The following is a 21,908-nucleotide window of genomic DNA, read 5'->3' as shown; positions in this document are numbered from 1 at the left end:
CTACTTTGTAAACTTTAGTTTTTGGTAATGAAAGCTCCTGATGTATAGATAGATCCAAAAAATTGTCTTACAAACAAAAAATGAAAAATGAAAAAATTAAAGTATGATTTGGACAAGCATATGATCCGATGAAAGGTAAAAAGATTCCTATTTTAAGTAGGCATCTACTATGCCTAATCCCATTCTTTAATAAGACCATTCTCTAATGCTGAGATGGTCTGGGTACAAAAGCTATAGTTGGATTTACGAAATGGTTTATCTTTTGTAAGAATTGATAAAATGTTATCAATTTCCAAGATTCAACTAAACTAGTAAACACATTAGCAACCATGTATAAAGTTCTTAGTTCGACTCTCAAACTTTCTCTTTTCTCCTTTCCCATTTATCATTAGTTGAAAATACGATGATTATAGAACTATCAAATCATACAAGAAGAGTTTCTTTTTATAATTAAAATCATAAAGAGAATTTGTACCAAAAAAAGTTCATAAAGAGAATTAATTTGTCAATGGAACTTGGCAATGATAAAATCTAGTAAATTTCATTATATAGACTTCTGCGCCATTGTTATTAACAGTACTAGTGTTAGTTGATTTCTTTCGACAACACAAGTTACTTTGTGCATGATGATAGAGTTACCATCTTTAGCTGCATTTTTAATTTAAAGTATTATTTTTTAATTGCTTTTACAATTTATACCTTAAGAAAAGTCCTAAAATCATAATCTATGTATCATTTATTAGTATATTTTATGGTATTTCATAAATCAATGAAAGGATTTCAATATAGAAGGGCGATGTTGTAACTTTATGTGGATATTGTAGTAAGTTGGACCATAAGAAAAAGTAAAAGTGGAGTGCCTAAAGGTTATTTTGGAATACCAAAATCATTAACCAAAAATTAACAATAAAAGAACCAAGTAATTTACCTAATTTGGACTTAAATCATTTAAACATAGATTAATTAGAGGCTTAATGAAACGCTAATTGCATGAGTTGGCATCGCATGCAGTCTTGTTTGGAAGCCAAGTCTTTTGCCAAGTTTGTCTGCTACAAGTTTTTTAAAAACTTTAGCTACAGTAATCTCAAAAAAAATTTCAAAGTTTTTAAACTATATATTTCAAAATATTCAAAAAAAAAACCATACTTCAAAAATTTTTTTAAAAACTTCTACAGTAAATTATAGTAAAGTTTTAGATAAATACCCAAAAAACTCACATTGCAAACGGTAATCTTCAGGATATGTGTGTATCATCATTTAGTTTCTTAATAAACTCTTGCTAGGTTAAAAAAAAAAAAAGAATTTTTTCCCTTCTTTTTTCATTTTAGCGTAGTATCAAGTTTCAAAGTTTGTTATCATTATTCCTGCAAGCTCTGATCAACTACTAAATTCCACCGGTTTGTTCTTTGGCTTTTGTCAATGAAAGTAATCCACCCACTCATGATGTTTACTTACTATTGAAAATTTCTGTGTAGAATATAGAAAAGTTCAGAGTTAGATTATAAATATTATCCATGATAATCAGAAAGAAAGATGGCAATTTCCAGCACACCAATGGGGAAGTATGCATGCCGACTTTGCTTTGTTCTCTAGTTTTTATTTGTTATTAACAACTCTTTCGGGGGTTACAGAGAATTTGATGAAACATAATTATATGTCAGTTTATTGTTAGCAACGATATGGTACACTTCTCATGTGATCCTATATAAGGTCATACCATAGTTCATGCAATGCAAGCAAAACTAGCACATTAAACATCTTCAAGTTTCAGTTGCAGGAATTTTTCAGCCATGGCAGTCATCAAGCTACTAATCTGCTGCCTACTCTTGCCTGCAGGATGTAGTTTAATCTCCTCTGAGACCGACCCCGGAGATGGTAAAGTGCCATTATTCTTCAGTTGACTATATAGATTGATGCATGCTTTTGCTTTACTAACTAGAGCAAATGGCTAAGTGCAGCTGCAGTGCTGTGCTATTTGAGAGAACATTGGCATAATACACCAGCAAGCTGGAGCGAGTCAGATGATCCTTGTGGTGGATCGTGGGAAGGAGTCACCTGCATCAACTCAAGAGTGACTGGATTGTAAGCAAATTATATTATTTCATCTCAGAATCCCAATAAGACAGAACCAGAAGTGGTTGTGGAATCCGGTTACAATTAGCATGATCAGGTACTAATATTTATCGATTATGGTTTCCAGGTATCTCTCTTTTAACAAAGAACTTTCAGGTAGCATAATTCCGCAGATAGGAGCATTGCAAAATCTGGAGACCTTGTAAGATTCAGCAGAATGCTACTTGTGTTCTATGGCAAATTATTGGCAATCCCTTTTCTAGTTTATAGTTCTTATCTTGAGATAAGCTGAACAGAGAGAAAACCTAATTATTGATTCTTTTTCTGTTGCCTAGAGTTCTTGAAGAATGTAGCTTCACTGGGACCTTACCAGCTGAGTTGGGGAATCTAGAGGAATTGTCCTTTCTGTAAGAACTTCAAACACGGTACTCTGGTTTTCAGTGATATTGTCATGCAAGATTCACCCTATTATAATTTCGCCTTTATCGCTTGCTTTTCCAGATCACTTAATGGCAATAACTTTACCGGAGAAATACCACCTTCCTTGGGTAATCTTAGCAAACTAACATGGCTCAACCTAGCAGATAATCGGCTGACAGGATCCATCCCTGTATCAACCTACAGAATTCCAGGATTAGACCTCCTTCATAATCTAAAACACTTGTTAGTAAAATTTGATTTCTGAAACCACTTTTCGCCTTTTCTACTAATTCCCTTGGTTATCAACTGTCTTGTTTCTATGACAATACAGGGTGCTCAGTGGAAACCAGCTATCAGGTCCAATTCCGCAGAAACTATTCAGTTCTAATATGGTATTCAACAAAATGTAAGTCTGATATCTCCCCCTTGAAAATATCACACATGCACTGGTTGTTACTCTTCACTGTCTCGTCCTTCTAAATGACAGATTACTTAGCGGAAATCAATTAAGTGGAGGGATTCCTTTAACAATAGGGCTTGTTCAGACACTTCAAACTCTGTATGTGAACTTTTCTACATCATCCTTTGCATCCTGTTACAAGACTCAAAAATCTTGACATTTTGATCTTCTTTAGGGCTCTTCTCTTGTGGTTTTAAAGTCTAGATCCACTTCTATTGTGTCCTCTATTACAGATTTCTCGGCGAAAATTCCCTAGCTGGAAAGATTCCATCAAATATCAACAACCTGACAAATCTCATTGCCTTGTGAGTACCTCAGTTTAACTCAACAAGGCTGGCTTAGTTAATTACATAATATCCATGACCCATCAAACTACTTATAATCTTTCAATATATAATGTCTTATTTCATTCTTGTAGGGACATGCCAAACAATAGGCTGTCTGGACCATTACCAAACTTATCCGGAATGAATTCCCTACTTCGTGTGTAAGAACTACCTTCAGAATGTCCATCATCCAACTCAATTTATCTCTCCCTAGCCCCCATTTTTCTGGATTACAACACAAGAGTTGGCCTATTATTCATTAACAGGGAATTGAGCAACAACTCTTTCGAGGTGTCGGAAGCTCCAGCTTGGTTTTCAACCTTGCCTTCTTTAAACATTTTGTAAGTTCACAAATGGCATAACTACTGGAAATAGGTTTTAACTTTTCTGATCCGTATCATGTGAAAGTTTTAACACGACTCTCAGGAATATCGACAATGGACCACTTTGTGGATTGTTGCCCCCAACCCTTTTCAGCTTGCCTGATCTTGCAGTAGTGTAAGTGTAGAAACTAAATTTAGCACCCCCATTTATCTTGCAATCTAGATAGGACTTTAAAGGCTACAGCTCTGCATTTTCTTTTTCTCAAACTTTTTGCAGGAGTCTGAGGAATAACGCATTCAATGGAACTTTGCTTATTGGTAGCAACATCAACCAAAATATTCTGAGCGTTGATTTGGAGAACAATGGCATATCCTCAATATCAATTGATCCTGTGTTCAAAAGTAAACTAAAGTGAGGCCAATTAATCGTGACCTTCATAAATCACTATAAAAGATAACATTTCAGTTAATCCCTTTTCTGCTTCGTACTCAATTGTGATAATATTTTGATGTCGTGTACAACAGCTTGATTGGCAACCCAATATGCAATTCTGCATATATGAAGAAGACTAGCGTATTCTGTCAGGTTCAGAAACAATCTGCAAATCCTTGAGAAGTCAGGCTGAGTTTCCACAAAATTACTTCTCTTATGGACGTTGGACCTTACATTTTCCATGCTGCTCTTTACGAATTCAGCTTCGACAAGACTGGCTCTTTCGATCCAATTCGCTCTCTTGAACAAATTTGATTGTCCGAAAGGACTTTGAATAGTTAATTTCTGCATTCTGTTTTGTACAAAGTGTTTTCTTCTGTTCTCTAATAATCACAGTCCAATGTACCGAGTGTTTTTTTTTTTTTTTTTTTTTGTGAAATTTAGGTGTTTAATCAAGCTATAAGCTTTTTCAGAGACCTCCGGCCAGAAGCTTAATAAATGAATACCAGAACAGAAGATGTACTGATCGATCCGATTGAAGTCTCTATTCAAAAAAATGAAGGACGAGAACAGAACGTTTGATCGATTACATAAACATTCATCTCAAAAAAAAAAAAAAGATTTTTTGACTCATAACCATCAACAACGTAACATGATTATGGATGGTCAATCTTTTCAAAAAAAAATTAAGGTTATATTTGGTTCCATATGATAAATTGAGAATCTAATCGGAATTGGATCTGGAATTAAATCCCTATAAAATTTAGATACGTCTATAGTCCCTAGTCAGATTAGGAAAAAGCACATATAAATCTACAAGTTTGAGTGAATGATAAGGGCCACATTGCTTCTTGTTCAATATTTTGCTTATACAATTCTACTATTGATAGAATGTTGATATGGATTTGTCTATTTAAGCGGCCATTTACTCCAATGCTTTGCTTTTCTTTGGTTACATTAATCCTAATTCAAGACCTAAAAGAATAAATTTTCAAGGGATAATTTTAGAAACCTCCCCTAAGGTTTCTGACAATTTCATAAGTCTCCCTTGAGGTTTGCAAAATTATACTGACCTTCCCTAATGGATATGTGGGCCCAATTACTTATATCACATGGGTGGAAATTACTCATATACCCTAAAACATTATATCTTATTAGAAACTAATATATGATGATTGAGTAATTACGGCATTAATTAATTGATAGTAACTAATTAACGAAAATAACTGATGGGAATTTCTTTAATAATGAACAATAACTTGTGATTACAAAATGATGCTAATTGATATACCAAATGGAGCCATTTTGTGAGTGATAGAACTTGGCAATTATCAGAAATTAGTTGTATAGTTGACAAAAATCATAGCAAACCTCATGTTAAAAGAGATATGTCAACTGTTTTGCTAAATCTCGTGATCATTTGTATAGTTTTTTGCTTATTTGTGTTGTCTAATGTGTTAAATGTGAACTTTTTGAGTAGTAAAATATGTGTATTAATTGTTTTCATTCTTTTACTAATAGAACTTGTACACATGCATAAGGAGCATTTAAGAAATAAAAGTTTCATCTCTTTCCTCAAAGTACATTTTTAATGATACTTTTTTTTTACTTTGATTTATTTTGTTACCAAAACCTTAACCTCAAGGGACGTTAGTGTGATTTTATAAATCTCGGGAGAGGTCAGTAAAATTATTAGAAACCTAGGGAAAGATTTCTGAAATTATCCCTTTTTCTAACCATAATAAACAAGCTTCATTTCAATAAAATTTTATACAATAATAGTTAAAAGTATTAACTGATCCTTTTTCTAGATTAGTTTAAATTAGTTTTGTTTGAAGCATCATGATTGGAATTTGTTAAACTTTTGCTTCATTTGGGACATTATGGGAAAATTGTTAGCAGTAATATTCTCAAAATATTTTTGCAAGGGTACTTGTCATTAGAAGCAAGAGTAAATGGATAAAAAAGAAGGGGATACACAACCTTGATAAAACCATGGTCAAAACACATTTTGTTGCAGTTATTGGTCTTATTCAGTCCACAACAAAATATGATTTTTGTCTTATAAAACAAAAGACAAAATATTTTCATCAAATAAGAATAAGACATTATAACTCTTCTTTAATGAATTTTTTGTTAACGAGTGTCAAGCCCATTAGACACTCATATAATACATCTAAAATTCATTTAACCTATAATGTATATTTACATACTAACAAATATTACCTTTTTTTACATTCATATACTTTTCTTATCTAATCTTACTTACCCTTCGTTATACTTATTTGCTTTTCTTAATTAATCTTATATTTTTAAAAATATGACACCTACACTATATTTTAATAAATGTTTAATGAGCACCCGTTAAATAGCCTGAGCACCGGCCGTTCTTTAATTTTATCTCTTAAAATGGATTGATAAATTCGAATTAAAAACACGTCCTAGGATTCCCGTTACCAAACGGCTTGTTTTCTAGTTTTCACCAAGTCAATATGCTTCGTTCTGTTCATGGCCCCCAAAAGTTTAAAAACAAATTAAAGAAAGAAAAGATAAACGCTCAACAACTTTACTTTATGTTTCGAGCAAAAATACCTACTCCACTCGACATTAAGAATTTTTTTTTCAGGACTTTTTGGTAGGTCTCAAGTACAACAAACGATTAATTGATTGTGAACCCAATATTTTATCACTATGAGGGATCGGTTAAAGTTAAACCCAAGTTCTTTGTCTTCCAAAATTGAATTTTCTTTCACTCCTATTCCGGTCCCAATGGTTTTTAAACAGTATATATGCACGACCCAATACTATTGAATATTGATCTGTCCAAACTCATTCATTAATAAGTGAATTTTAGTGTGCAATGAATTTTGAATGAATTTATATGAGTACTCAATTAAACACATTTAATTAGCAGATAATAGGCTGATTTGCTTAACCATTTATATTTATTTAAAAATAATTATACAGTTAAACTCAATTTTTAGTAGATATTAAGCAAATAAATTTGAATTTTTTACCAATCTAATAATAATAAAATATCATTATTTTTTGTCAAATAACATGCAGAAATTTTTTTAAAAATAATAAAAATTTTAAGTAAGTCATAAATGGGTAATTGGGTATACTCATATCGATTGTTTAAATAGGTATAAATAGATTGACTCATTTTGATCCATTTATAAAATACGTATAAATGAATTAACCCAATTATATTCATTGCCCGATAATGACTTGCCTAAACCTGCCCAAATCACTGATCTTAACACTTCTACTTGGACCGAAGGCACTAGATTTTTAACAAATCGAAATTGAGTAAAGAAGTATTTAACCATAAATGTGAATATCGTTTGCATGTTATTTTTATTTTTTGTTTTTGTTTTTATTTTGTATAAACTAGGTGCGCCTATAAACGCGTAATAAGCACCAGTGGGAAGCTATCCATGGAAGGTAAACGGATGATGAAGCTATCTATGTATGTATCCATGAAAGTTCCAGGAATTTTACAGGGATTGACGTACTTAAGATAATTGGAGGACCATCTTTTACCCGTGGTCATGGAGACATGCGTCAAAGTTCAACATATGATATTCAGTGATCACGCTAGTTTCTTTCTTTACTTAAATAAAAAGAAGTACTAGCACCGAGTAGCTTTAATGTAAAGTGAACGGAATAATTGGATGGTAGAACTGCAAGTCAGAGTCATTGACAAAGAAAGATACCAAATGGTTGTTCACATATCCATCAAGTTCCCCTGAATCATCTTCTTTGATGCTCTAAAGAAAGATCTGAGGACAAATTTAGGAGAAGAAAATGGCAAATACTTGTCTTGATTCCACCATGGAACAGTTAACACGCCTAGGAAATGAACGAGGCTTAACTGATCGAATGAAGGATCAAATACAAAAGTTTCAAGTGGAGCTAAATTTCCTGAAGATGTTTCTCTGGTGCTTGCCCAAGTCCGAAGAAGCTGGTAAGAATTGTCAGTTGCAGTTCGCTCTTAATTCCATTAGTTCTGCAGTAGAAGTAGCAAATAAGGGCCTTTATTCAGCTGGTCTCTGTGCAATCCGGAAGAAAAAGGGTAGAAATTGGCATCTTCTGACTTCTAATTTGCTAGAAAATGTTGAGCAGTTTAAGTCTGATATTAGAAAGAATTGCAATTTTATGCTTCATTTCTCAGTAGAATTCATCAAGGCTTCTCTGACTGGAGAGGTCTTCAATTTCATGGACTGTATCATCACGAATCTTAAGGATCTTCGTCACTCGGAAGATGAACAGATTGCTCCACTGAGTAAGCATATTAGTGCCCTTGAAGAGAAACTAAGGTTCTTTAGAAAGTTTTTTTATTTCACCGCACAACGTTGCTATGAGCATCAGAAATTTGAATATTTGTTGGTTCATATCCGTTCTTGGGCTAACAAAGTAGCATGTCTATCATTTTTGTGCTGGATCAATAAAAATGATGAAAACATGCAGTGCAGAATGAATACCATGATTTCTGATCTGCATGAGGAGAGTTGGCCTTGTGCTTCAGGGGTTACGGGGATGTGTCTTGGAGTCCTCAAAGCTTTAAAGTTGTCAGCGTATGACACTTCTCTGATGGGTGAAATTGTTGCAGACTTTGTCAACATTCTGCTGGAGGATACTCCTGCTGTTTTCAGGGACCGCATTGAGATCATTCGAGAAGGGCTTATCATCATAATAGCATTTCTGATGGATTCACCAGAGGACTGTGAAGATGAAATCCTCACACAAGCTCATGCCGTTGTCATTGAGGCAGCATCTCTCCTTTCCTCAGTCTGTTTGGAGGAAATGAATGACAATGTCATCAAAAAGAAGAATTTTCTTTTGTCTGAAATCCTAGGAAAGATTAAGACACTCCGGGAAGTGGTCAGAAAGTTCTACATCTACATTCCAGATGCATCAGAATTTTATTCTCTCAGGACTCATGGAACCGGATATATTGCTTTCATCTTGGAAAATTTAGCGAAAATGCAAAAAAAGAATGCCAATTTTATCCCTTTTGTAAAGCAAAAGGTTGTGATTGTTCAGAAGGAGCTGCAGTCACTGAGGACTTGCCTCACGGATAAAATGGATGGACGAAATGAGCAAGAGCAGCTGAAAGATCTTTGGAGAAGAATTATCAATGTGGCATACCACGCAGAGCATGTCACTGACTTGTGTTCAATCAGAAATACTCGTTTCTGGTATACCGTAATATGTCTTTCTACAGTCATTGAAGAAATTAAGACCACCAGGAATGAGGTTGAGAATCTTGGAAGTAAGCATATGAAAAATCCTGGGATCCTCTGCGCAAATTTGAACTCCATGCATCTCTTACCAGCACAAGCTAGTAACTCAAGAATAGATGAGCCTGTTGTCGGATTTGATGATGAGGCAGAAACCATAATCGATCGACTTACAAGAGGACCAGAACAACTTCAAATTGTTTCGATTATTGGTATGCCTGGCCAAGGTAAGACAACTTTAGCCAAGAAAGTCTACAACCATCCATCAATCCGTTATCACTTTATTCAATGTGTCTGGTGTTGTGTGTCTCAAGAATATAGGTATAGAAATGCATTGCTTGAAATGTTAAGTAATGTCACTGAGCTTTCTAGTCATGATACTTTTGAAACGAGTGATGAGGAACTTGCAAATCGGCTTAGAAAATGTTTGATTGGACGAAGCTATCTTATAGTTATGGATGATATCTGGGATATTCGAGCTTGGAATGAATTAAAGGGATCATTTCCTGACAACAACAATGGAAGCAGAATTCTGTTCACGAGCCGAATTCACAAGTTATCTTGGCAAGATGACTGCAAGTGCTACTTCCATACTCTTCGGCCGTTCCATGAGAGGGAAGGTTGGGAGTTATTGAAACAGAAAACATTCCATAAAGATGAATGTCCACAAGATTTAGTTGAAGTTGGCATGGAAATTGCAAGAAAGTGCAAGGGACTACCTTTGTCAATTGTTTTGGTTGCTGGAATCCTTGCTAAGTCAAAGAATAGTCTATATTGGTGGAAAAAAATTGCTCGAAGTCTGAGTTCGAGCCATCCAATTGATGGGTCCATGGACATATTGGAGTTAAGCTACAGACACATACCAGATCATCTTAAACCATGCTTTCTCTATTTTGGAGCATTTGCTGAGGGTCAAAATATCAGAGCCCGGAAGATGACCCTATTATGGATTTCAGAAGGATTTATAAGAACAACAGATCAAAGGAGGTTGGAAGATGTGGCAATGGAGTACTTGATGGATCTTGTTAATCATAGCCTTGTAATTGTCAGTGAAAGAAGTTCCGATGGTGGGGTCAATAGATGTCAGGTTCATAATCTCTTGCGTGAATTTTGCATGGCAAAAGCTAAAGAAGAGAACTTTTTACAGCTAATTCATCATTATGATTTAGGTAATTATCCCTCCAATGGTTGTGATGTGGACATGCATCGGCTATCATTTCACAGTTCATTGTTTCATGTTACTGATTCGCATCCTGTTTGCTCGCCCGTCCATTCTATAGTGTTTGCTCATGGTATGCTGTTCATTGGCACTAGCTTTTCCAGAACCTTTAGACTTCTCAAAGTATTGGATATGGAGAAGTTACACTTGGATGATTCTGATCTTGACGCCCTGATGTCAATAGTACATTTACGGTACTTAGCGATTTCAGGTATAATTACAAAGATTCCATCATCCATAGCCAACCTCTGGAACTTGGAAACTTTAATCGTGAGAGCGCCACTTCTTGTTGTCAAGATTGATCTACCGGATACCATTTGGCAGATGAAAAGTTTAAGGCATGTAGAAATCCGTCCTTGTGCTAATATCTCTTTGGGTGATGACAAATCTGAGGAGTTTTATCAATTAGACAATGCGCATACTTTTTCATCGGTAGTTCTTTGTGATGGAAGAGATGCACAGATCCTGCTAAGACGGTTACCAAGACTCCGCAAGCTGAGTTGTTCACTTCCAGAGTCGGGTAAGCATCGCGGTGGAAGCTGCAAAGTTGTAGACTTGAGCATCCTGAGTGAACTGGAGGCACTGACCATGTTCTATCGTTGGGTTTCTACTCCTAAACTACCAGCAATTGAGTTTCCAACAGCGCTTAAAAGGTTAACATTGTTCAACTGTTTACTACCAAGGACTGGAATATCAGCAATTGGCCAGCTACCTAATCTTGTGGTTCTCAAATTCCGACTTATAGACTTTGCAAAGCACACATTTTATATGAAAGAGGGGGAGTTCTCAAGCCTCAAATTCCTCAGAATACATAATTCAGAATTTGAAAGATGGGCTGTGCCCGCTGAGCCCTTCCCCTGCCTTGAGAACCTTGTCTTGATAGATTGTACCAAGCTTCAGGAGATCCCCTCTTCTTTTGCTGAGATCTCCACCTTGAGAATGATCAAGGTGCGAGGCTGCAGTCCCAATGTTGAGAAGTCTGCCCAGACAATTTTTGAAGAGCAAAAGGATATGGGCAATGGCGATCTGCAACTCATCTGCTGGTAAAAGAATTCCAATGGAGAACTGGCTGCTGCTTTTGTTTATCAGTAAGTGAATGTGAACAGATGGTCATTCCTCATTACTGCTTACAGTTATTCAAGTAGATTTATGCACACACTTTATGCAGAACACAGTACGTGCCATCATCATTTCTATCATTTCAACATAAGGAATCAGAATCCTTTATTATATAAAAACATCGTGTAAGCCGTTTCTAAGATACAGATAAAATGCTTTTTTAAACACCTGTATATATATCATTTTCCTATTCCTCGAGAAGAGTATTTTTTCTTTTTAATTATGCTCAAAGAATTGCTTCCAGAGAAATGTTTATGAATAGGCACCATGTAATTGCAGATCTGCTTTTCAGATTATTTTCTTTCTCTTCCATTTTCATCCCCCCATCACGATACTTGTTCTGGGTTGCGAAACTTGTGCTGAATTTTCTCAACTTAAACAGGTGAATTTTCTAATTCATGTTTGAATTGGAACTAGTTCAATGGAAATAATGTGGAACTAATGCACTTTTGGAGACAAATTCTGTTTTATCTAGTTTTCAGAGTGATACTGGTATCAGTCCCAGTTTGCAACTTTAATTATCTCAATCTATATGTAGTTCATCTTTCATACATTCGCTCTATGGATAAAACCTTATTAATTAGGCTTCCCTGCTCCCAACATACTACTCAATTTACTATTTGCAGCATACTAAAATATTGAAGTCTCTCCTGTCCATAATATATTGAAGGTTATCCTTGCAGGTTGGTAGTCATGAAATACTCCTTTCTCAATTTGGTTTGGCATACCATGACTTGCAGCAGATTTGAGGATATTTGAAGAGGTAAATATAGTATGATGGGATTTGATCTGTACATCTTTTGAACTACTACTATCTTGTGGAATGTAATTGTAAAGGCTTTGTCGATTTGTTCAAAAAAAAAAAATCTAGTAGGGAAGAGATCGAACTTTTTATTAAAAAAAAAAAAAAAAGGGAAGAGATCGAACTTAAAAAGCAGGGAAGGGGACAGGTCTAGCTCCCCCCTCCCGGCTGTCTAGCTCTGTCGGGATAGCTATTGTTTCTTTCTTCATTGTAGTTTAATTTGCATTCAAGAACTCGCAAGGGCTTGCTCGCCCGCAGGCTAACCATTTTACAGAGATCCAAAAGGCACAAGTTAACAAAAAGTATCACCTGATGCTATCATATAACATGGAAACTTTACTCAAACTGGGGAGATTTTGACTTGATAGAAACAACATAATGCCTTCTCAGTAGCTAGACCAAGTAGGAGTCTTGGAAATGGGTTCTAAGTTGCATGGAATACTGCAATCCTCCTTTAATTGGTTGATCCCATGAGCGATGAAGAAATGCAACCACTAGAAATCAGTTCCTAACACGTCATCTGAGGCAATTTTTTGCCTTTTAGCTAGAATAGCAGTTTCTTTGCAATGGCTAACAGTTAGGCTAATATCATTTCAGACCTTGTGTCTTGACCACAGCGGCGCAAAGGCCATTTTGAAACTTTTAAGAATGAGCTTCTAAATGTCCTCCAATAGCACGAACAGTTAAACACAGCTCCATCAACAATCATTCTGTATCTGTATCAACCAAAAAAAAGGCGGTGACCAAAAGATGTTAAGGAAGCTTTGAGGGGACACAGACACAGGCAAATGTTCCAGGAACGCGTGTGTTAGCTCAGGCATGATTGCGCATGAAGGGGAAAAAGCCGTTTACCGACGAAAAAGAACAGTATTCCAATCCAGAATAAACAACAGAGTACTGAAGGAGGAGCACAAATGAGCAGAAGTGAACTAAGAACTTGGATTTTAGCATGAGATGCCATTGGGCAGGTATCAGACTGGGAAACAGACTTCAAACTATAATAGTAACCTGGGGATATTAATGAACAAAGAATCCCCAGTGGAATAGAAGAATGTTTGAACAAGAAGCTAAGGCACACCAAATATTGCTATTACATGAGAAAAGTTTAACCAGGGGAACACGCAAAAATGCAACATATTGGCAAATAAAAGTAACTTGTGCAGGCACAACTGTAATGTGCATACTTTCTGAATGATAAAAGTGTAGCTTGATTAAAGCAAACTTAGAAGAGAAGCAAGCCTTAGGCAAGAAGAGAAAATTGTGACTTAAAGGTGACACTGGGGATTTGTAAATGTAACAAAAGCTTAAGTTTCCTAAAACATCTAAAAACGACCCAGGTACAGACACTTTATCCAATTCAACATAGCACCAAAGCTTAACGTTTAAATAACTTAGGGCAAGCATGAACCGAATAGAGAAGCGGGCATCTCCTCTCCAGCCGTCATAATACACAAATTCCATGCTTTTCATAGTTACAGATTTCAATTGTTTATCAAATATAAAAAATTTTCAAATCTGAATGATGGTATGGACTTTCGGGTGCAGATGAATGGCTAAACTACAGACATGCATGGGATGACATACCAACATCCAGCACATAGCACAGAGCCCATAAAATCACACAAATGCCAATCTTTTTATTTCTTGGTTAGAATATTTAAGATATATATTCCATATTAAATTTTCCCAGATTCAATTTTGGCGTGTATTTCTGTCACACCAAAACTTCCGCTGAACTGCAGAAACTGCATCCAGGTAATCTTAGTACGAAGCAACCTTTATGAACAAATAATAAACTTGATAGATCTTCTTCTGCAAAAAGTCACAGTGAACCACCACATGAGATTTACTTGAATAAAATGTAAAATTTAACACTTCATCTGGTCAAGAAACATAGTGCAACCATGTTTATAAAGCAATTTGAAGTTTTGTTGATTTCCATGCTATGATTCACCAGGTGACATCACGAGAGGTAAGTAACAAAATGTGTTTCCTTTTTCCCAGTAGATGATCATGAATGAGTCTTTTTGAGAAGCATAGCAAACTGTTACCTACTGTATCATTGAAATTGTTAACGTTCAATGTTTAAAAGACTATTACGATTAAGGCAGATAGATTCTGGTGTGATAATCAAGAATTGCTTCACCAATTCAAACTTAAAATTAGATTTCATAGGCATGTTCATTCGTCAATCATCAAAGTCCAGTTCAAAACTTTCATGATTTTGTAAAACGGATCAAAACTTCTTGAGCCAACATTAAACTATTACGGAGCGATATTGGTGGCCAAGTAAATAATTTAGAATCAACCAAAAGTTCCCCTGTCGTGTCATCCACCAAAACAGGTTTTTTAATATATATATATATTAAAAAAAAAAAAAAAAGAAGGGTGACAACTTGACAGCAATCAATGATAAAGCTACGAGTCGCAATATTTTAATAAAGCATAAGGGATGAAAGAACTGGGCTTGACGAAGCAAGAATGCAACTTGTCAGCAATCAAGATACTTTGGATCTTCGCAGACATGAAACGGTTAAACATTAGGTCTTTTTGCTACCAGCCTCAATGATGTCAAAGACGTTGTTCCTTTCCGCAGAAGTTACGGCAGAGCCAATCACTATAAGTTTGTAAAGAAATCTTCGTACATATATGTGTTGTTACAACAATAAGGCTCTCCATTTATTATGCAGACATATAAATCACACGTAGTAAATCAAATGTAAGAGATACAGAGAGAAATGATTAACACAGTACAGAACTCAATTTCTTGATTTGATTCCTCCTTGGCATGACCTTTTAGTTCAAGGCTTATTGAACTCTGGAGGAATTTTATTTCCTGTTACACTGACAAGGGCTCTCACTAATCAAGAGGAAAGTAAAACGGAAATATTTCATAATGAACATAGCAGGCGGTAGATGCAACTCGACATCCTACACTTTTGTCATTGTTGCAGAATTTGAGGAAGTTGCCAGTGACTGTGTTCAGGCACTCGTTGCAAGAATGTTGGGACAAATCCCTGGTGCACTGGGCCAAGGCATAAATAGTAGCATTAGATGCGACGCTGAAACTCCTTCCCTTGCCAACACCTTCATTTGCAGGCACAATAGCCTCCGAGCTGACCTTACTTATAAGAGCATCTAGCTGTTTCTTGAAAGCAGACGGATGTTGTGGATGATCAGAGGTGTATAAGTTGTCAAAGCTAGATGGATCAACTGTTCCAAAGAATTTGCTGTCGTCAAACCTTAGAAAGCAGGTATCATTATACCACATCCAGACATCAGCCCGGTTTTGACAAAATGTTCGAATGGATTGTGTTGCATTACGAAGGCATCTTGCGCAATCTTTAATATTCACGTCTCTCCTGCATTGTCCCAAGCCGTAGACTTGGTCTGTACCTTTGCCATAAGTGGCAGCACTGAAACGAGTCCGAGAAGTGCTTGATGTTAGTTGAGCCACCAAGCTATCGATGTTTGCTGACATTTGAGGGGTTGCTATTGTTGAATTTTCACTGCATCTATAAACGCTAACAACCCCACTATCAAAGAGGAAATCTGCGAGTACTGCAGCGCAGCTGCCGAGGAATAGCAAGAGAACAAGGCGAAACAAAGCCATCATGTACTGATCTTAGTTATCAGCGATTTGCAGTTGCATTTGCTTCCTAAATGCTATCCAATTTATAGGAGAAAATAATGTGCGCGTCCCTATTGCTAGATCTATTAGCTGGAACATGACACTGGTTGCAGATTTTTCGAGGTCAAAGTAAACTATTCAATCCTTTGGAAATCCTATCTAAACTAAAGGAAACAACTAGCATTATCCAGGAAAAGAGGGGGGCTGCCAGCAAAAGAGAGGTCCACAGCAAAAGAGAGGGGCTGCTGCGCGCTTCTGCCAGGTCCACAGGGTAGTGGAGGAGGGTAGTGGGGGGCTGCCGTGCTTCTGCCAGGTCCACACGCTTCTGGCCATCCCAAAGCAGCATAATAATAATCATACAAATCAATTACTAGGGACGATGGCAAACCAATATCAAATACTAGGGACGATAGCAAACCAAGTAGTAGAATTAACAAGACAAGCAAAAAAACCCCAAAGCCAAATCCTACACAACCATGGTTTTCGTTCAAATGGCATGATACTAGTTGCTAATCAAAGTAGTTATTCAATCTTCTGGAAATCCTATTCCAAAAAAAAAAAAAAAAAAGACTAGATTTATATCCCAAAAAAAAAAACAACCAGCAAGTCAAGAAAGTCTGCAACCAGTGTTATGCTGCAGCAAGTCCAAGGAGAAGGTTGTGTAATTTCATTCACGCTTCTGTTAGGTACAAAGATCATGGATTCGGGTCATTGAACAGGTTATTATATATTATCTGCTATAACTATATAATATAAATGTGTTTGTTTCCTTTCTCGTGATGCCTAACATGCCCCTCATTTACTATTAAATTAACAGACACAAAAGAGTCTTAATTAAAGACTTCGACCTCGAAGTCCTAATGTCTAACTACATTTGCCAACAGACATTAATTAAACAAATGAAAGCTCAAAAAGATAGAACTGGATTAGCCTTCACATGCAAACATGGTCATTTAAGAAAAAATTTCTACTCCTGAACAATTGCGAAACCCCTTCTAAACAATTAGATTGTGTAGCAAACTTGAGACTTCAAACTTTTCTTAAGCCAAAGAGAATGTATAAATGGTAAAAAAGGTTTAAACTATAATATTAAAACCTAGAGGGGCATTAGAGTCAATGTGTTAGCTTATTTATTTTTATTATTCTAGGACACTTGTTATTTCATTCTTTCACCCCCCCCCCAATACAAAAATCATTAACAAACTAGAGTACAAATTTGTCTTTTTGAAGTAAAAGTAAAATCCATAATGGACTTTCAAGTGAAATTAAAAAAAAAAATTCAACAGTTTGAAACAATTTTTTGACCAAATATTAAAGGATTTGATAAAAGTATCAATATTTTGAATATTACATACAATATGGATACCTCTAATTACTTCTTCTGGTTTTTCCTTTTTCTTTTTGTGCCATAACAAACAAATCGTGGTAATACAATTAAAATAGTTTGATTTTGAATAAATATATGAACAGTTTTTGTTTGGGTTATTATCACTTTACCCCCATCAATTATATCACTACTATCAATTTACCCCCTAACGTTATCTTTTAGTCACTTCACCCCATAAATAATTCAACTCAACATGTTAAGAAATTTTGGATAAAAATACCCTTTTATTTGATAGCATTACTATATTGTTATTATTACTTTATTCCTTTAAATTATAGTAATATAATCGCTTTAATTCCTAACATTATTTTCAAGACATTTTACTTCATCGCTAATCTAATTAGTATGGTCAAAAAATTTTAAATACATTGACCCTTTTATATATATAATTAAAAATAAAATAGTTGGAATGATTATTCTTCTTTTTTTTCACTTTAAGAGATCAAAAAATATAAAAATAAATGAATTTTCTCAAATTTCTTTTTTCACACTTATTAATATTAGAAAAAGAAAAAGTGATAGGAAAGAAGGAGACAGAAAACTAGATTTTGCAAAGAAAATAATAAAGAAAAGTCTAACATTATCGTATTAATTTAAGGTTGTTGGGATTAGGATTGAAATCTGGTGGTAAACATTAAAGTAAAATAATTTTAAAATAATAAAAGTATTTCTTTCTTTCTTATTTGTATTTTTTATTAAAAAAATTGAGCTCTCTCTCTCTCTATGTTTCTCTCCCTCTCTCCCTCACCCTCCCAATCTTTCTATTTGTTTTAATATTAATAAGATTGCCAAGAAGAAAGAGATTAATACTTTGATTTTTTTTTTCTTGATACTAAATATGAAAAGACACACTTTAAATTTTTTATTTTTTTTATTATACAAAGAGGAGAGTACTTTCTCTAAAGTTTTTTAACTTGCTAAGTTGGTTTAATGGTGGGATTAGGGGTGTGCATTCGGTGCATATTCGGTAATTCGATTAATTGAATTCGGTTTTTTCTGTTATTTTACTTGTAAAACTCTACACCGTTTTCAATTTCGAATTGAAAATAACCGAATTCATTCAGTTACTGAATTGAATTTGGAAACGGTCATGAAATCGGTTATAACCGAATTGGATAGTAATTTTCACATGATTAAATAGGACTCACTTGTGTAGTTGTATATACTTATTCACTTATAATTTACTAATTATGTATTGCACTACACTTACATTTATTTTTATTTTTTATATAATTTAAATGCTTAATTTGCAAATAACTTGATTGCTTTCAGAGGTGAATGCTAATATACTAATATGTTGGCATGCAATTCATATACATTTATTTAGACTGCTTAATCATACTATTTTGTTGTCTTCATTTAAACAAGATTAGTGATTAAAGAATATAAATTCACACATTATATATGTAATGTAAATTTAGAGTATACTAATACTTGCAAGTTAAACAATACACATTCAAATATTTAATAATCCAAACATGAATGATGAACTAATGTCTAAATTCTAATTACTAATTATGTTTAATGTTTAGTACAATATTTATACTTATTATCTAATTCTAGTTATGTATAAAAGGATAAGTATTATAGTTATGTATTATTGTATATTTGTATTATTATAATCATATAACAAATACTAAAATAGGATATTTTACATCATTATATATTTTTATTATTATAAGTACATGATAATACTATGTACTATCTATTATTAATAGACTTACCTATGTATTAATAGTATATAGTATTTATCTACATAATATATAAATTTATAAACTAATTTGAATTTGAAATCGGTTATTACCAAATTAATAATCTCATTACCTATTTCATACCATATTAGAATTCGGTGAATTTGGTAAATACCGCTTTTGTATCAAATTACGAAATTGAATTTGAAATTGGGTATAAATTCGGTTCTTACCAAATTTGCTCACCCCTAGGTGGGATAAATTGTCTAAAAAATAACTCTATGGGGTAAATTAATAGTGAGACCATAGTTTATGGGGGTAAAGTGATAATAACTTTTAGGGCTAAACTTGTCTTATTGCTTTAATTAACAGACTCCGTTAAGTTTGACCGTTAGTTTTGAAGGTAAAGTGACTAAAAAATAACATTAAGGGGGAAATTGATAGTGACATCAAACGTTAAGGGGGTGAAGTGATAATAACCCTTTTTATTTTACCTTTAGAGTTGGATAACCTAAACTCACAATAAATAAAATTTAATTTGCATGTTCTGTCATTATTATTTTTCAAGTTAAGTGAGTTGAATTTGTTAGTGTCTTAATGAAATTCCTTAATATAAGTTATGTACACATCATTTCAAAAATAAAAAAGATGTATAATCTTTCAAGTTCAACTATTTGTATTCTTTTGTGTGTTATTTTTAGTAATAATGCAATGTAAATGATTCACCACATATGAATTTTTTTCGCATAACTATTCAATTTTTTATTTGAAAACTCATTGTTAGAGATAATTGACTTTCTCCTTTCTCTTTTATTTTTGGATAGAATATAACACAAAGCACAAACAACAAAGACTCCATTGTTTTAAGAGCACTTTATTTTAGTATCAATAGTACTATCTTGGATGATTTAGAAATTAGATTAGATTATGACTAATCAAGAATTTTAAATGAAACAAAAACTATAAAGATGGAATGCAAAAAGACAGATTAAATAGGAGTGTCTTATTTTGGAAGTAGCAAAAGAGTTTATTTATACTTACAAAGATTTAAACTATAATATCAAAACTAGAGGGGCATTAGGATCAATATATATGCTACTCTAAATATAGTTGGTTTGTCATGTATTAATTGAGATCAAAGCTAACCTAAAGAGTTCTCATGGCAAATTCAACGCCAATCGTGGATTTAGATTCCAAACAGAACTCATTTTTTTTTTTAATACAAAGGAGAGGCCACTGCCTTCTAACATGGTATTAAACGTGGGGTTGTGACCCCAATCATATCTGCTCCTAGTAACTCCCTTAGTCCTTCCGGTGGCTCTTCTAATCTTCCGCCTGTTGACTGTAAATGGATTGCTTCCTTGGCTAGCCAGTCTGCACATCAATTTCCTTCCCTCCAGATATGTTGCAGCTTGCAAGACCAATCTCTGCTCATCATGCTCCTAATCTGTTTCACCAGATTGTGGTAAGGCGATGTGATCACTACCTCCTCTATTAACTCCAAACCCACTTTTGAGTCCGACTCTAAAATTACTTCTTTGTATCCTTTATCCCAAGCCAGCTGCAGTCCTTTAAGAATTCCCCATAGCTCAACCGCTATGTTACTTGCTTTCCCTATACTCTCTGCAAACCCTCCTAACCATATTCCTGTCGTATCCCGAATGAGCCCACCAACTCCAGCTCTTCCGGGATTCCTTTCTGATGCACCAGCGACATTAACTTTGATCACTCCCTCCCATGGTGGGATCCATCTTATAAAACACTCTTCCTTAGGGCTTCTGCCTCTCCCATTGACGAGGAGCTGCCTCACTTGCTCTACCAACTGCCTCAAGGCTATTGGGGACATCTTAAGGAAGTCATTCTCGCCTTTAATAGCAAATCTGTTTCTAGCCCTCCATGCATGGTACGTCATTATTTGGAAAATTAGTTGCCACACCATTCTCCCCCCAGCTCCTATGCCATCTTGCGTTAGGTTCCAATCAATCCAATCTATCATACTTTTACTAAAAAATTCCTCCCAAAAATGTGGGAACACCAAGCTTCTCCAAATAGACTTAATCCAGGCGCAATCTCTGAGTGCATGGAGTGCGGTTTCAGCGTGCTCTCTACATATCGGGCATTTGTCCTCCAAAGCCAAGGGCCTTCTCTTCTTCTCTTTTTGCGTAAGTAACTTGCCATGTCGGACCATCCACAACAGAAATTGCCACCTCTCAGGACCTCTCTGTTTCCAAATCCTCTCCCATGCTTTAGCTTTTGGCCCCAATTGTTCCTCTTCTAAAAGAATTTCATAAGCTGAAGCGGTCATAAACTCCCCTCTTACTCCTGGGCTCCAACTCATTACATCTGGGTTATCCTCCCCGTGCACTACACAATATCCTTTGAGTTTAGCTAGCGTATCCAGTGTTAATACTCCTTCCAATTCATCCCATTTCCATCCCTCTCCTGCCCTCCAGTACTCCCCAACCTTCCGTTGCAAAATCTCAGGGTTCAATTCCCCTTCGGCTTCTTCAACTAGAGGTGCATCTATCAGCCACCTATCTGTCCAGAACAGAGCAGACTTGCCATTTCCGATTCTCCACTTCCTTCCTCTAGCTATAACCTTACTTCCTTCGCAAATACTCTTCCACGTGTGTGAATCGCCAACCTTTTTCAAGAATAGTTCTCCTTGTCTTCCACAATATTTCTCTCTCAAAACTTGCTTCCACAAAGCCTCATCACTGTCCATTAACCTCCAGCTTGCTTTTGCTAATAATGCTTTATTCACTCTACTCAGTCTCC

The 21,908-nt window shown here is 35.0% G+C and overlaps 3 protein-coding genes across 3 annotated transcripts; 2 read left to right on the top strand and 1 right to left on the bottom strand.

Annotated features, from left to right (window-relative positions):
* Nucleotides 1-1,790: 1,790 nt before the first annotated feature.
* Nucleotides 1,791-4,018, top strand: LOC113693412 (leucine-rich repeat receptor protein kinase HPCA1-like). The gene is made up of 12 exons (XM_027211958.2): nt 1,791-1,875; nt 1,959-2,082; nt 2,201-2,275; nt 2,409-2,480; nt 2,575-2,736; nt 2,825-2,899; nt 2,981-3,052; nt 3,187-3,258; nt 3,372-3,440; nt 3,546-3,620; nt 3,706-3,777; nt 3,880-4,018. The coding sequence occupies exons 1-12, from the start codon at nt 1,791-1,793 to the stop codon at nt 4,016-4,018; spliced, it is 1,092 nt and encodes a 363-aa protein (XP_027067759.2).
* Nucleotides 4,019-7,580: 3,562 nt separating this feature from the next.
* LOC113692439 (putative late blight resistance protein homolog R1A-3) lies at nt 7,581-12,620 on the top strand. Its single transcript, XM_027210849.2, has 2 exons — nt 7,581-11,588; nt 12,303-12,620. Exon 1 carries the CDS (start codon nt 7,846-7,848, stop codon nt 11,545-11,547), a length of 3,702 nt encoding a protein of 1,233 aa, XP_027066650.1. The 5' UTR covers nt 7,581-7,845; the 3' UTR covers nt 11,548-11,588; nt 12,303-12,620.
* Nucleotides 12,621-15,075: 2,455 nt separating this feature from the next.
* On the bottom strand, nt 15,076-16,236 carry LOC113693598 (cysteine-rich repeat secretory protein 55-like). Its single transcript, XM_027212141.2, has one exon. The coding sequence runs from the start codon at nt 16,035-16,037 to the stop codon at nt 15,282-15,284; it is 756 nt and encodes a 251-aa protein (XP_027067942.1). The 5' UTR covers nt 16,038-16,236; the 3' UTR covers nt 15,076-15,281.
* Nucleotides 16,237-21,908: the final 5,672 nt, after the last annotated feature.

The sequence above is a fragment of the Coffea arabica genome, chromosome 6c (assembly GCF_036785885.1).
Source record: "Coffea arabica cultivar ET-39 chromosome 6c, Coffea Arabica ET-39 HiFi, whole genome shotgun sequence".
Taxonomy (NCBI): Eukaryota; Viridiplantae; Streptophyta; class Magnoliopsida; order Gentianales; family Rubiaceae; genus Coffea; species Coffea arabica.
The sequence above is the reverse complement of the archived record's forward strand: the minus strand, read 5'-3'. Positions and strand labels throughout refer to the sequence as shown.